Source organism: Lycium ferocissimum, chromosome 12 (assembly GCF_029784015.1).
Source record: "Lycium ferocissimum isolate CSIRO_LF1 chromosome 12, AGI_CSIRO_Lferr_CH_V1, whole genome shotgun sequence".
NCBI classification, from domain to species: Eukaryota; Viridiplantae; Streptophyta; class Magnoliopsida; order Solanales; family Solanaceae; genus Lycium; species Lycium ferocissimum.
Window position 1 is genome coordinate 39518854 of NC_081353.1, and position 16396 is coordinate 39535249.

Consider the following 16396-nt stretch of genomic DNA (forward strand, 5'->3'; position numbering starts at 1 on the left):
GTGAACCTCAATTCTTCGAGAGAAAAAGTTCAATTTTTTTCTTCTAACTTTTAATTATGATTTAAGTTACACTCATGTTAGAGCTGAATCGTATTTATCCTTGTTATTAACAAAGCTCCAATGTGGAATTGGTCAACCTCAATTCTTTGAGAGAAAAAGTCCAATTTTTTTCTTCTAACTTTTAATTATGATTTAATTTACACTCATGTTAGATTTCCTTGTTATTAACAAAGATTGGAATAACTTCAATTCTTTGAGAGAAAAAGTCAATTTTTTTCTTCTAACTTTTAATTATGATTTAAGTTACACTCATGTTAGAGCTCGTATTTATCCTTGTTATTAACAAAGCTCCAATGTGGAATTGGTCAACCTCAATTCTTTGAGAGAAAAAGTCCAATTTTTTTCTTCTAACTTTTAATTATGATTTAATTTACACTCATGTTAGAGCTCTTCCTTGTTATTAACAAAGCTCCAATGTGGAATTGGTGAACTTCAATTCTTTGAGAGAAAAAGTCCAATTTTTTTCTTCTAACTTTTAATTATGATTTAAGTTACACTTATGTTAGAGCTCCATTAGAGGCCAAGGGAAAAAATGACACTTTTCCCAACGATAGGGGCTCAATATTAGAATCAAAAGTCTAATGGAGGAGAAAGTTGCTTATAGGAGCAATTTGACCTTACATATTATTCTCACTTGCTCTAGATATGCTAAAAAAAACCAAATATAATTTAATTTCTTTAATAACATGTGTAACTATAGTTAAAATGGACTTCCCGCCATTAAAATGTTAACATGAATTTAGAAATGAATTTGAAAGATGCCTCATAAATTTGGACGGAAGGAGAGGAAATATGAAAATACGTTTTCATTTCTTTTTTGGTCCAAAAATATTTTCATACCAAAATACATCCAAAAAGAAAAAGGAAAGAATTTAGAAATCGCAAAAAAAAATTGAGAAATGTTTTCATATTTCGTCTAAAAATATTACTTCCAAAAAGAAAAAGGAAAGAATTTAGAAAAGGAGAATTTAGAAAAGGATACATAAAAACTAAAAAAAACATTTTATATTTTCATACCAAATACAACCAAAAACAAAAAGTAAAAAATATAGAAAAGGACAATGAAGTGATGCAGTAGCATCGAAATTGACGGTGGAGATGGACCGGTGGAGAGGAGAGATTATTGTAGATTAGAAATAGCTAGATGTAGAATACAAACACTATGGTGGGCGGCGGGGGGGGGGGGGGGGGGGGGTTGTAGTTTGGGGTGGTGGGAGCTGTGGTAGGGGTAGAATGTTCAGAATTAAAAAAAGAAAGAATGAAATATTCAGCATGAAAATCACTTACGAAACTTTTATTTTTTGAGAAGGTTTGGGTTCGGGCCTTGAGAATGAAAAAAGAAGTAATTGCACTGTTTGCCCTTCAAATGAACTAGTCTTTAATTTTTGCTTTTCAAGTGGGTTGATCTATAACTTTTGTGCAATTCGCAGGAATGCCCTTATTTTGGGGTGGTCTTTAATTTTTACCTATTAAATTAGCGGTCTTTAATTTTTGTCCTTCGTTATGCTACGCTTTTCAAGGCGGAGTATGCTTCAGATAGAGTTTTGAGCAAACCTCTGTCTTAAAATTCTGTCTTAAGGCAAAGTTTTGAGGGTAAAATTCTGCCTTGTGAATTTTTTTTTTTTTTTTTTTAATGAGCTAACGTTCGAATCCAGAACCTCAGGATATTAGGCGAAAGGCAAAAATTAAAGATCATCAATTTGAGGGGAATAAATTAAAGACCACCCCAAAAGAAGGACAATTCGCTAAAAAAAAATGATATTTTTGCCCTTTTTAAGTGGGCTGGTCTATAATTTTGCCCCTCTAGTGCGACATAAGTTCTTTAAGAATGCCGATATAACTTGTGAATACTATGATACATAATCAGTGTTTTAAAAGGCGAGGGCATAAGGTGAGATATTTTACGTATGTCTCGGATGCGTACGCTCCTAGGTATTTAATTTTTAGTATTTCATAAATTAATATAATTGTAATAAATATTTTTAAAATGGAAAATTTGGGTAAAATTTGAAAAAAACTATAAATAATCGATATATATATATGCTTTATTCCAACAAAAAACTAATCAAAATAATTTATTATACGCTATTTATGAATACAAGTGGCTGTTCCTTACCTTTTTTTTTTTAAAGATAGTAGAAGAAAAGATAAAGAATTGGGAAAAATACAAAATAGGTCATCCAACAATAACAAAAAGGTCCTGACTTGTTATATTTAATGGTTCAGTTTCTTTTTAAAATATTTGAGTAAACAAGTTGGTTTTTAAAAATTTGGGCATTATATTATGGAAAAAGTATAAAAATATTTTCATACCAAAATACAACCAAGAATATAGAAAAGTGACAGAAGAAGTGATGTAGCAGCATCGAAAATGACGGTGTAGATGGTAGATGTAGAAAAATAGTTATTATTAGATGTAGAGTACAAGGGAATACCATAAGTCATACTCCCTCCGTTTCAATTTATGTAAACCTATTTAATTAAACATATTTAATTTAAAAAAAAAAAAAGAGAAATTTTTTAAATTTACGGTCCTAAATAAGTCACATATATTTTATGTGATTGTAAATCATTGTATAAAGATAAAATGTTTTCAAATATAAAAAAAGTTATTCTTTTTTATACGAATTAATAAAGAAATACATTCACATAAATTGAAACAGAGGGAGTAAAAAACACACACTCTCTCTCTCTCTTCAAATTCCAAAATTATAATTTCAGATCTTCACTTCCCTCTTACTTTTCTTTCCTTTAACACGCAAAGAGAACATAACACACACATCCCACATGCCCCATTCCTTCTCTCTCTCTCTACAATACAAAGCAAAGTGACACACCTTTTTTTACTAATTCAAATCTACCCATGAAATACTTGTACTAATAGCACCGAACAACAAACCCATTCATTCATTCATTCATTAAGTTAGTCAATTATTCTTTCCATTTCATTTTATAGATCCCAAAGTGTTACCTACTTTGTTTTTCTCATACAAATCCTGCCCCTCTCTGTTAACGAGTTGGGTAGGTAGGAAGATCTTTCAGTGCTCAATTTTATACATACATACATACATACACAGTTTGTTTTAGCTGATTTTGAAAATAATATTGGATATGGAGAGTGAGAAGAAATCGTCCGTATCGGACGTAGGGGCATGGGCGATGAATGTTGTTAGTTCTGTGGGAATTATTATGGCTAATAAACAACTTATGTCTGCCAATGGTTATTCTTTCACCTTCGGTAAATCCTTCTTTTTCTTAGATCTCGCTTTAATTTTGTCATTTCTCATTGTTTTAAGTGCACGAATTATGGATCTAGAATTTGGAGTTGTTCGGTGCACCGATTCGTTTTATATTAAATATGTGAATAAAATATACATGATGTTTGAATAAAATACAAAATGTTGTAATTGTGTGCATCCAGGTATAATCATAATATGTTCAGTTATACTTTGTGCATCGGGGTGTCCTTTTTTTTTTAATAGGTTCAATTATGCAGAGTTACTCGGTATCTGTGCTGGTGAGAGTGGGAGATAGCAGGTACTCATGGAATTATGGTAGATTCGGTGGATTTTGGATTAGTTTAGCTCGAGTTATTAAGTTTGAGGTTAATAATTAGGCAATCTGATCCAAATCTTAAATATATAATCATAATTACACGTCTAATTACACGAGTACCTGCTGCCTCCTAACAGTAGAGATACGGAGTAACTCTATATGATTGAACATATATCATCAATTAAAATATAATTGAACATATATCACCAATTTTTTAATGATTTAATATGTTCAATTATACAAAGTTACACAGTATCTGTGCTGGTGGGAAGTAGCAGGTACTCGTGGAATTAGTAGAGGTGCGCGCAATCTAGCTCAGACACAAGCGGTTATTTAAAAAATATATGGTCACCTATGAGTGGAGAAGTATAATATTTACAGTTCGACCCGCAAGGGTGGCTCAGTTGGTTGAGCATGGGGCTTTCATAATGGAGGTCTCAGGTTTACAACAATAGGGGATTTGCTTTCTGGGTTGAGCTCGTCGCACGGGGCTTGCCTAGTGCGGGTTATCTCTCCTGTGTGGTTTGCGAGTTATTCCACAGGAGCTAGATTTACCCTGTGCGCACCCGAAGGGTAGCGGCTGCGGGTTTCCATGTCATCAAAAAAAAAATAAAAAAATTACAGTTCGTAACAAGCTTAATGGGGCATATATTCAATTATGGACTAGAAGCATATGAAACTATAAACCTCGGATTAATCACTTAAGTGAGAAGTAAAAGTTAGACATGTAGATAAATGCAAAATGTTGTAATTGTCTGCATCCTGGTAGATTCGGTGGATTTTGGATTTATTCAGCTCGAGTTATTAAGTTTTTGATTCATAAATAGGCGATCTGATCCAAATCATGAATTTATTGTAATCATAATATGTTCAATTATGAATCGAGAAGAAGGAAAAGATAGTGTTATTTTCAGCTAGATGGATGATTAATAGACAGTATCATATTTAAAGTTCATAAGAAGCTCAATGGAGCAGATATTCAAGTCTCAGCTAGAAGCATATGTAATTATAAACCTCAGTAATTGTCTGCATCCTGGTAGATTCGGTGGATTTTGGATTAATTTAGCTTGAGTTATTAAGTTTTCGGTTAATAAATAGGCATTCTGATCCGAATCTGGAATTTATAAGCATAATATGTCCAAATTATGAACGGAGCAGAAGAAAAAGAGCTAGTGTTATTTTTGGCTAGATGGATAATAAATAGAGGAGAATAAAATATTTACAGTTCATAACGAGCTCAATGGAGCATACATTCAATTCTCAACTAGAAGCACATGAAAACTATAAACCTCAGATTAATCACTAAAGTGAGGAAAAAAAGGTAGATTTGAAGGTGGTTGGTGTGCCGATGCCTTTATCTTATGTATGTGAATAAATACAAAATTTATTAATTGTCTGCGTCATGGTAGATTCGGTGGATTTTGGATTAATTTAGCACGAGTTATTCAGTTTTGGATTCATAAATAGACAATCTCATCCAAATTTTAAAATTTATTATCATAATATGTTCAATTATACAAAGTTACTCGGTACCTATGTTGGTGAGAGTGGGAGGTAGCATATACTTGTGGAACTAGTCGAGGTGCACAAACGATTATTAAGAAAATATGAAGAAAATAAGTAGTGTTATTTTGGGTGGATTTTGGATTAATTCAGCTCGAGTTATTCGGCTTTCGGTTCATAAATAAGCAATGTGATCCGAATCTGGAAATCTTAATCATTAATATGTTCAATTATACAGAGTTACTTGGTATCTGTGCTGGTGGGAGGTAGCATATACTTGTGGAATTAGTCGAGGTGCGTAATTTGGCTCAGACACAAACAGTTATTAAGAAAATATATGTTAACTTATGAACGGAGAAGAGGAAAATAAATAGTGCTATTTTCGGCTAAATGAATGATTAATAGACAAGTATAATATTTACAGTTCGTACCCAGCTCAATGGAGCGCATATTCAATTCTCAACTAGAAGCGTATGAAACTATAAACCCCAGATTAATCACTAAAGTGAAAAAAAGTTAAGACACGGAAACTGATATTCAGTGGTGTAATTTTTAGTACCTATAGATTGAGCTGAATTAAGACCAACTCTTTGATCCATCTCTGCTAACCCGTATTCTCACATTCTCTTCATAGCCTCCACTCATCTTCTTCTCTAATTCCTCGTCCGAGGACACTATTTGAAATACTGTTTGCATGGTTATATACAGTTGTATTCGGATTTGCCCATTTCCACCATCTTTAAAGTGTTAGGTCTGAAAAAGAAGTTGTTGGCTTGAAATAAATCCCATTGTGATTAACGAATTCCTTTACAATATTGAGCTAGCATATCTCAACCGCTTCAGACGATCCTTCGTCTTTTTGAATGAAGCTTGTCTTTTTCTAGGTACATTGTGTTCTTGTTTCTAACAAAGAACTGTAAGGTTTATATTGAACTGAAATACTTCCTTCTGGCTTAGTGATGGATCCTAACATATTTGGCCATATAATTTTCTATTTCTCTTTTTCCTTCTTCCACTTCCTTGGGTTTAGAGGTCTACTGTTCCTATTACATCCCAAATCCCATCCTCTGTGATGTATGCTTTCCAATTCAAATGTTCTACCTGTCAGTTTTAATTCACAGTTTGTTTCCTCCAGCTACAACATTGACTGGGTTCCACTTTGCTGTGACGGCACTTGTTGGGATGGTGTCAAATGCCACGGGGCTTTCTGCATCAAAGCACGTACCTTTGTGGGAACTTATCTGGTTCTCAGTTGTTGCGAACATGTCTATCACAGGGATGAACTTAAGTCTCATGCTCAATTCAGTTGGATTTTACCAAGTATGATATTCTCTCTCTTTTGTTGTATGCTCTAGTCGCTTTCGTCCGTAATATTTCTTGCTAAGTCTTGTATTTTGTTCTTATCAAAAAGATAAGTATTGAATTCGCTATGTAGGTGAATATGATATGCTAACAGCATTGTAATGCTATCAGCTTTTGGTCTGCTTTGGTTGGAAAAGAATATAATAAAAACAATTTTTAATGGTTCATTTCCCTAGAATCTTTGTCTGTTTCTTTGCATCTCTTTGCTCGAAATTTTGAATATGACCCTAAAAGCGTTACATATCAGTTTTACCTATCAGCAGCAGAAATTGTTGATATCTGTTAAAGGTGCATTGTAGTTACAAATAACAGGTAAAACTTGGTGCTTACTGAAATTTAGCTTCAAGTAGATTTAAAGGTTGGATAACCACTATGGTCCAAGTATGGTCATATGTCTTACTAGCTAGCTATGAAGGTTGTACCTAGAACAGCTTTTACAAGATGGTCCCAAACCTTTTCTTTTTCAAAAAGGATTTCATTTTTTCTTGTTTCAGTTCATGGTCCGTTGACATGGAGTTAACTAATGAAGAAGTGGATTCATAGTCTTTATTTGAGCTGAGCCAGTTGTTTTTTTTTTGGTAAACTCCAATACATTGATAGGTTGCTATGTATTATGGCATACTAGCAGTTGCCACTTGTTTTATTTTTGTTCCTTGGTGAAATTTCATTTTATATGCTTAAGTTTTCCAATTTTTTTTGGTGTAGATCTCAAAGTTGAGCATGATTCCAGTGGTTTGCGTGATGGAATGGATCCTTCATAATAAGCGTTACTCGAAGGAGGTTAAAATGTCTGTTGTGGTTGTCGTTATCGGTGTGGGTGTTTGCACAGTAACTGATGTCAAGGTTAATGCCAAAGGTTTTATTTGTGCTTGTGTTGCAGTTCTGTCAACATCGTTGCAGCAAATTGTGAGTGTACTCTGGCTTCTTCATAGCTTTACTGCAAAATACTGAATATTAAGAAGATTCCCAAAAGCGAAATATTTGGTTTGGTTCTGATTTTAGATCAATAGCATCAAAAGTTGAACAGCTAAATTTGTTAGTATGTTAGGTGTCTTTTGTGATTTGATTCTACTATTTATGTTGGTTTAATTTATCATTACGAACTTGGTTTGTTTTCCTTTCTGAGGGACAATTAATTTATTAAGGAGGCTGCTATGGTGATATCGAAATTATTTATCCTTAACAAAGATCACTTCTTTCTCTTAGAAGCTAAATTATAGAAGTCTAAATATTTTCCCTTTTCCTTCATTCCTTTTGTCCCCATAAAAGTGATGAAAGTTTGCTTTTGTTTTTGCTTCCTACTATAGTGTAGAGAAGAAGCAATCACTCTAGCAGACCTTTTTATTCTTGAGAAGGATCCCTTCTTGTTCTAATAAAGATAAAGAAAAGAACTCCCAAAATTTTCATGTTTTCCTCTATTCCCTTTTCCCCTCGATTAAAAGTGATAGAACAAGTACGCCTCAGTCTCAAACAAGGCGCTATAGTTCTTGTGGTTGTATTGCTTTTAATTGAGGGGTAAAAGGAAACATAAATTTGACTTTTTTTTACTGCTGGCCCATTCATATAATATATTTTATCATTACATATAATATATTTTATCATTAAGCTCTCACCTTTTTCAACCAAATTAGCTTCCTTGGTTAATTTTTACAAACCGCCCCCCCCCCCCCTACCCCCCACCCACAAAACTCAAGGGTAGTTCTCTCTTTGCTCTCTTAAACTGGTGGTTGCATTTGTGTGATCAAATGTTGGTTTTTCGGTGCAGTCAATAGGCTCATTGCAGAAAAAGTACTCAATTGGATCCTTTGAACTATTGAGCAAAACAGCTCCAATTCAAGCTTGCTCCCTCCTTGTGCTGGGTCCTTTTTGCGACTACTATCTTAGTGGAAATCTATTACTAGACTACAAGTATACTTCTGGTGCCATTGTAAGTATCAAGCAATATTCTCATTCCCAGATTATGATGCATATTTGATTGGTCTTCCCTACTTGGCTTTATGTGCTCTTCTCATGGATGTGTTGCACTTTCTGCAGTTCTTTATACTCCTCTCGTGTTCGTTAGCTGTCTTCTGCAACGTGAGTCAGTATCTCTGCATTGGGCGATTCTCTGCAGTCTCTTTCCAGGTTCTAGGCCACATGAAAACCGTGTGTGTCCTGACTTTGGGATGGCTGCTCTTCGATTCTGCCTTGACTCTCAAGAACATCATGGGAATGCTTGTTGCAGTCGCGGGCATGGTGATCTACAGTTGGGCTGTGGAGGTTGAAAAACAGACTAACACCAAGAGTCCCCATGCTGCCAAAAACAGCTTGACAGAAGAGGAGCTGAGATTATTGAAGGAGGGAATGGAGAAGGCGGATGTCGAAGTCGGTCAGTCCAAGGCCTAAATTTTGAGGTCTCTGTTGTTAGCCATCATCACATAATATAGCTTCTTTTGGATCAAATTTGCATGTAGTTTATGATATTTGTTGCTTTATTCATTGGATCTCCTACCATTTGGTCCCAATTTGGTGACCTTGAATTGTTTTTTTGAATAGTTTAATGAAATGTTTTGTTCCCTATCCAAATCTACCTGTGTTCATACCATTTTTGATCCAACGTTATTTTACATAATTCTTTTGTTTTAAATATAAGTGCGGTAGTCAATCTCGTGCTTTATTCATCATAGGCTTTGAAAACAGATGAATAGTCTAAAGTGAAAACTTTCTCATTCTTAAACTGACTGGAATGATCTTAAGCTATTTGTAGCGTTGAGTTGATGACAATTAGTATGATCATGAATGAAATTGGAACACACAAAATCATGTTAATATTACCCTTTTCTGTAAGATATAGAAGAATAATACATTGTGGTTTGTGAATAATAGATATTCTTCAAGGTCCTTAGCATCATACAATATTTATTGGAATCAAAGTCCAGGTCCTCACGAGCTCTCAAATATTTTTTTTTAGTTTCCCACCCGATGCTCGGTTGCCGTATTGAAATTCCAGCTAATCTTAATTCGTGCTGCGTAAAAAAGGTTTATCGGAATCTTTTCTATACTCAGAATTCGAACCTAGGCCTTTATTATGATGAAAATATCCTATCCGTCCTACTACAAACTTGGCTGATGAGCTCTCAAATGCAGAAGCATATTTTATTGTTTAGCCTACTAATTGAGTGAGTAATATCACAAATGGGGGGCCAAAATTGGTAGGTGTTATCTTAGAATGAGGATCCACTAACAAGTTTTAATAGTAACTAAAGTGGTGTAAAAAAAAAAAAAAATTGAAGTGGTGATATTGTGAGCAAGAATTTTGATCTGTAGGAAATATCATGATCTATAGTATAAAAAAAATTATTCTTTCATATGAAGTTCATCAAACTGAATTAATACTTCTTAAATCAGAACAATCAGGCTAGATCTGTCTAGCTAAGTTACGAGTCGAGGCACTGGTTCTAAAAATACACATTCATGTAAAATCCGTTGACTGCTTTTTCTTTATGTTATGCAATTATTGCAAATGTTCAATTATTAAATTATTTAAATGCTCATCGTTATCTTAAGAGAAAATTCTTTTTGATACTTTTACTTTTAATTTAAATTTATAGATATTTACTAATGAAGGATACATGTATCCAAATTTATTACTCTTTTTCTTTCTCAATTTATGTTCGGAGGCGGATTCAGGATTTAAACTCGTTGGGTTCATTATTAAGATTCTTAACATTAAACTCATTATATATATTTTTAAAGCTATGAATTCATATAGACTATTTATTACAAAATTAGTAATTTTTTACACATAAATTTATATTCTGCATCTAAAGTTAGGGATTCAATGGTACCCCTTCTTATTAGGCTAGATACGCCTCCGTTTATGTTAACACTTTTTCGCTTTTGTGAGATAAGATTTCCGACCAACATTTTAAAATACACTTTTTCATCATATGAGAATAAATGCAGCTGTACCTTTCATAAGTTAACTTTAAAAAATAATTAAATTAACTCTGAATAAATAAAAAGTATCACATAAATCACAAATTAAATCACATAATAGAAATCTAAATAAAAAGTTATTATTATTTTTATTATTTAATAATAAAAAATGACAAAAAGCGCAGTAATTTAGTAGCTACTAGTTTTTCTTTTTTCCTGTTTCATGTTTATAATTTCCTTTTACTTTTTTCCTTTCCCATAAAGCATCTCTCTTTTTCTCTTTCTCTTTCTATCTCTTCCCCACCGTTTTTTCACTTTCACTTTCACACACACATACAATTTGGCTTTATTTGTGCTTTCCTTGTCTTTTGATTAACACACACACACACACACAAATTAAAAAAAAAAAAAAAAATAGTTTAGTCCCTCTCTTGTCTCTCCCATAGGTACAAGAAAGAACAAAAAATAGTATCATCACTACTTCACTAGTATTATTATTAGTAGTACATACTCTTTTATTTTTATTTTTATTTTTGTAGTCAGGTACATAAATTAGTGTGTGTGTGTGCATAACAACAACATTTTGAGTTATTGTGTGTTACTCTTTGTGTGTGAAGGTATTAGAGCTGAAAGTACTGAGGAAAATTGTGTGTGTGTGTGTGTGTTTTAAATTAAATGTGAAGTGAAGGAACTAAGAAAATAACATTAAAAGGGAGTTTGATTAGTTAGTGTTTGTGCTTAATGGGCTCAGAGCAGAATAGATTTCCACAACAACAAGGACCACCACTTCCTTCTCGGGTATTGTGCTCTCATTTTTCAGATCTACTTGCTATTTGCGTAATTTGTTTTGATGAAGTTGCTATTCTGTGTAATTTTGTTTGTGTGGATGGAAATTTGTGCAATCTGATATGGTTTTGTTGTTGTAATGTTTTAGTTGTAGTTTAATTGTGTGGTGGAATTACATTTGTAAGTAGATCTGAGTTCTTTTGTGAAATGTTTCCATGAAGGAATAATGTTAATCTACTAAATAGTGATTGTTAAGAGTGATAGATCTAATTTCCTAATTGATAATGCAGTTGTTGTCACTCATAAAGAAATATGGGATTTTTTTATTTTTATTTTTTTTATTAGAAGTATGTATTACTAATAAGGATTAATTTTTTTTTTTTTGATAAGGAGTATTTTTTTTATTTTTTTTGTTGATAATGCAGTTGTTGTTACTCATAAAAAGATATAGCAGTATTTTTTTATCAGGAGCATATATTAAATTTTGATTAGGAGTATATATTAATAAGGAGTTTTTTTTTAATTTTATTTTTTATAATGCAGTTGTTGTCACTCATAAAGAAATATAGAAGTATTTTTTTTTTTTTTTTAAATTAGGAGTATATAGTAATAAGGAGTATCTATTTTTTGATAAGGAGTATTTTTGACTTTTTTTGGTAAGGAGCACTTTTTTTTTTTTGACAATGCAGTTGTTGCCACTCATAAAGAAATATGGGTTTTTTTTAATTTTTTATTTTTTAGTAGGAGTATATTTTTCGACTTTTTCTTTTTCTTTTCATTAGTAGTATTTTTTTTGTTTTGTTAATAGTGCAGTTGTTGTCACTCATAACGAAGTATAGGAGTATATATTAATGCAGTAATTTTGAGGGCCGAGAGGATAATGATCTTATTGAGGTGAAAATGAAATTTTTCACTTTGTTTATTTTGGTGTAAATGTGATTTTGAGTAAGGAAGCTGCTCCTATTTTATTACCTATATGCTGGTTGACTGGTTGTTGAGTTTTGCTGCACTCTGTGTGGATCATGATATCTTTTAGATGTGTGAAAATGCAGCCGATTAGTCTAATGGATTGGTGATAGAGATACTAAGGGTGTGTTTGGTATGAAGGAAAATGTTTTCTTGGAAAATAAGGGGGTTTCTTAGAATTCTTACTTATTTTCTAGTGTTTGGTAAATAAACAAAAAAAATATCATCCCAAGAGCATTTATATTAATCTAACAAAACATTTAAGGGGGTGGGATGGGGTGGGGAGTGGGGGGTGGCGGGGGATGGATGGGTGGGAGACAATGAACTTGGAATGTCCCTTATGGAACTTGTTTCCCTATTTCCATTAGGGTAGAAGGCTAGTAGATAGTCTCATTATCCTTCCTTATTAGTAGTCGCATTGTCGCAGTATAATTTCTTGTGCTATGATTTCTGCTATTATCTGTTATTCCTTGTACTTTGATTATCCTATTTTATCTGTGTCGCTTTCGTTATTTGCATTTCCATATCGCTTTGAATTTCTTAGCCTTATCTGACCTCTTTTTATGCTTTTATTGAGCCGAGGGTCTTTCGGAAACAACCGTCCTACCTTGGTAGGAGTAAGGTCTGCGTACACTCTACCCTCCCCAGACCCCACGTTGTGGGATTTCACTGGGTTGCTGTTGTTGTAAACATGGAAAATTGGAAAAGATTTTCAGAAAATTTCCTCCATTACCAAACACACCCTAAATGGCTTTTCATTAGGACATTAGATACCATGAGGAAATATAAAAAAATTACTTTCAGTATTTGTGATTTCCGCATTTGGTCTGAGGTCTGTATTTATGATCTTCCTTTCGTGTTCTCGGATTTTGCATGTGAACCACTTAGATGGCCATTTATAGCAAATGCTTTCTTCCAAATTTTGCATGAATCCACCTTATATCCAGCATCTTCCCCGTTAGTGGTTGTCTAGAGTGATAGACCTCCTTTCCCCGAATTGATAATGCAATTATTCTCACTCATAAAAAAATAAGGAGTATATATAAATGTAGTAATTCTGAGAGCCGCGAGGATAATGATCTTATTGAGGCCAAAACTAATTTTTTTTTTTTTGGGTGTGAATTCGGCTTTTTTCGAATAAAGCTGCTCCTGTTTCACAAGCTCCCTTGTGTGGACCGTGGTATCTTTTAGATGTGTGTAAATGTAGCTGATACATTAGACTAATGGATTTGTGATTGAGAAACTAATGGCTTGTCATTGTTGACATTAGATACCATGAGGGAATCTAATAAAATTACTTTCAGTATTTTTGATTTCCGGACTTGGTTTGAGTTCTGTAGTTATGATCTTTCTTTCCTGTTCTTGGATTTTGCATGTGAACCACGTGGACAGCCGTTCACAGCAAATGCTTTCTTCCGAATTTTGCATGGATGCACCTTTTATCCTAACTCTTTTTTTTTTTTTTTCCTTTCTTTTTATATGAAATGAGCTTAAATCAAGAAGTGGGATTCATATAGCCGACCCAACTGGTTTGGGACTGAGGCATAGTTGTTGTTGTATATGTTAGACTACATCCCAACAGCTAATGCTCTAATCTTTGACAGCGTAAACGATGGGGTGGATGTTTGGGAGGATTGTCTTGTTTTGGAAGACAAAAAGGAGGAAAGCGTATAGTGCCGTCTCGTATTCCTGAGGCCAATTCACTGCCAAATCAGCAAAATATACCCCAAGCTGGTGGGTTGAATAATCAAACTGCAGCTCTTTTAGCTCCACCATCATCACCGGCATCCTTTTCGAATTCAGCGCTCCCTTCAACAGCTCAATCACCAAGCTGTTTTTTATCTAGCAATTCACCAGGAGGACCTTCATCTGCTATGTATGCCACTGGTCCATATGCTCATGAGACACAGTTGGTATCTCCTCCTGTTTTCTCAAACTTTACCACTGAGCCATCTACTGCTCCTTTCACACCTCCGCCTGAGTTGGCCCACCTGACTACTCCCTCTTCACCAGATGTGCCTTTCGCTCGGTTTCTCTCCTCTTCAGTGAATGTTAAAACCAACACTGGTGCCAATGATCTTCAAACAACCTACTCTCTTTATCCAGGAAGTCCTCATAGTACTCTCAGATCCCCTGTTTCAATGGCATCAGGTGAAAGGGAACTTCCTCAATTGGATCCTTCTATTCCTTCATCCGAGATCAAGTATCCAGGCCCTGATTCAAGCACCTCCAAGTTGCCTCAAGATTCAAATTTCTTCTGTCCAGCTACATTTGCCCAGTTTTACATTGACCACTCTTTATTTCCTCATTCTGGTGGAAGGCTGAGTGTTTCCAAAGAATCCGATGCTTATTCAAATAATAATGGGAATGGCCAGCAGAGTAGGCAGAACAAACCCTGTAAACAAGACGCAGAGGAAGTTGAAGCTTATAGAGCATCCTTTGGGTTCAGTGCTGATGAGATTGTTAGTACTACGCAATATGTGGAGATTTCTGATGCTGTATTAGATGAAAACTTTAGCATGACCCCTTTTACTAAGCCCAGAGAAGAGGAAATTATATTAACTATGCCAGCAGCTGAGGGAACAAAAGGAAGGAATATCTATAATATGGCATCTCCTCAGCAGTGCAAATCAGGGATAAATCATTTTGAAGGAGCAGACAATTGCATGAAAGGTGCATGATCTTTTACTCCCTTTCTAGTTTTAAATAGTAATCATTGGTAGTTCAGGTCCCTTTTATTTCATGCTAGTATTTGTAAGTTTCTACTTGGCAGCTTCCAAATTCAGTTTAGAATTATTCATGCAACACACCATAGTAATCATTTGCTCATTACTAGTGCAATCAAAAGCTTGATCATTCTATATGACCATTTCATATTCCTGGGATCTTTAAACAGTTCTATATTATTTGTGTATTGTTCAAGACTTGAGACTGAATTCTTCTATATTTCTGCATCCACAGATCATGTGTCTCCAAAGCAAATTGAACCTGCTAACCATGCTATGAGTGATGATGAAGGCATCTTCTCCAAAATGCCAACTTTAAGATTAAGTCGGAAATATGACCATGGTTTGTCAAGCTCCGATGCAGAGATAGACTACAGGAGAGGAAGAAGCTTGAGAGAAGCAAAAGGCAATATTGCATGGTAGTGCTAAGATTTAGAATATTATATAGTCCTATTGGCTGAATTTCTCTTCTTTTGCTTTTGTTGAGGGTTTTCTTTCACAGGTGATCTAACTGCACTCGCGAAAACCCCCTGCTGGTCCTCGTTTATTCTGCTGTTTTATTGAAGAATGTATCGTCTGTATATTTTAAGGTCCTCTTGAGTTATGTATGTCAAAAGTCGTAGTTATATACTTTCAGCCATTGACCTTGTTAGGAGTGGAAGGAATCCTGGAACTTTTTGTACTGTGGCTTGTGTATGCTTGTTTCAGAATGTCTTAGGCTTGAAGTCTTTGGAAATGTATCTTATTGAATATGCATTTCAACAAGGTAAATTGCTTTAATGACAATGCTTTTGATGATTTGGCTCATAGACATGTTTTTAATTTCTCAAAATAATTCTGCGTAGTCATTAAAAATGTGAACATTTTTTTTTTTGTACCCACCCATTTTTTAGTGTAAGGTAGTCAGATAACTGTGTACGCACATTGGTCTAGAGGAATTGCCATGAATGGTAGTTGACTCAGGTAAGAGTAGAATATGACATCATGAAACATACACTGTAAATATACATGTATATGCTCATTATTATGTTTCACGCAGGTTATTCTACTTCTTAGAAAGAAAAATAAAAATACGTAAAAGCATGGCATACATCCAGAGATTCTCAAATAAGACAATCTATCCAACTGAAATATCTTAAAAGTGGGAAAAAGAAAGTGATTCAAAATGGGATTGTGGGAAAGCAATATAAGCATAGTCTCTGACCTCTATGAGAAAATAGAGTTTTGATAACAACTCAAAAAATACATGATTCTTAAAAGGTTCTTAAAAACTAACGGGCCTTGTCTTTTAAATCAAACAAAGAATCGGGCAATTCGCAGAATTGCCCTTCGTTTGGGGTGGTCTTTAAATTTTTCTTCGTATTTGAAATCTTTAAATTTCTTGCCTTCGCATAAACCCATAGGTTCCGGGTTCGAACCCAAGCGATCAAAATTTTAAAAAAAAAAAAGGCAAGTTTAAATTTCGCTATGCTTCCCCAACGGCATACACTTGTGAAGGAATTACCAAAGTTATAGCGGAC

At 34.1% G+C, this 16396-nt stretch overlaps 2 protein-coding genes across 2 annotated transcripts; both read left to right on the forward strand.

The window, feature by feature from the left end:
* Window positions 1-2803: 2803 nt before the first annotated feature.
* On the forward strand, window positions 2804-9045 carry LOC132039551 (UDP-rhamnose/UDP-galactose transporter 1-like). The gene is made up of 5 exons (XM_059430031.1): window positions 2804-3298; window positions 6254-6438; window positions 7186-7386; window positions 8246-8407; window positions 8515-9045. The coding sequence occupies exons 1-5, from the start codon at window positions 3172-3174 to the stop codon at window positions 8863-8865; spliced, it is 1026 nt and encodes a 341-aa protein (XP_059286014.1). The 5' UTR covers window positions 2804-3171; the 3' UTR covers window positions 8866-9045.
* A 1689-nt stretch (window positions 9046-10734) lies between these two features.
* LOC132038986 (uncharacterized protein At1g76660) lies at window positions 10735-15685 on the forward strand. Its single transcript, XM_059429499.1, has 4 exons — window positions 10735-11196; window positions 13755-14823; window positions 15112-15295; window positions 15379-15685. The coding sequence occupies exons 1-4, from the start codon at window positions 11140-11142 to the stop codon at window positions 15380-15382; spliced, it is 1314 nt and encodes a 437-aa protein (XP_059285482.1). The 5' UTR covers window positions 10735-11139; the 3' UTR covers window positions 15383-15685.
* Window positions 15686-16396: the final 711 nt, after the last annotated feature.

Bases quoted from the DNA above. Each gene is read 5' to 3' on its own strand.
- LOC132039551 (XM_059430031.1), top strand. From the start codon at position 3,172: ATGGAGAGTGAGAAGAAATCGTCCGTATCGGACGTAGGGGCATGGGCG. The intron at 3,299-6,253 runs GTAAATCCTTCT...TGTTTCCTCCAG, and splicing joins TGGTTATTCTTTCACCTTCG to CTACAACATTGACTGGGTTC. The intron at 7,387-8,245 runs GTGAGTGTACTC...TTTTCGGTGCAG, and splicing joins CAACATCGTTGCAGCAAATT to TCAATAGGCTCATTGCAGAA.
- LOC132038986 (XM_059429499.1), top strand. From the start codon at position 11,140: ATGGGCTCAGAGCAGAATAGATTTCCACAACAACAAGGACCACCACTT. The intron at 11,197-13,754 runs GTATTGTGCTCT...AATCTTTGACAG, and splicing joins GACCACCACTTCCTTCTCGG to CGTAAACGATGGGGTGGATG. The intron at 14,824-15,111 runs GTGCATGATCTT...CTGCATCCACAG, and splicing joins AGCAGACAATTGCATGAAAG to ATCATGTGTCTCCAAAGCAA.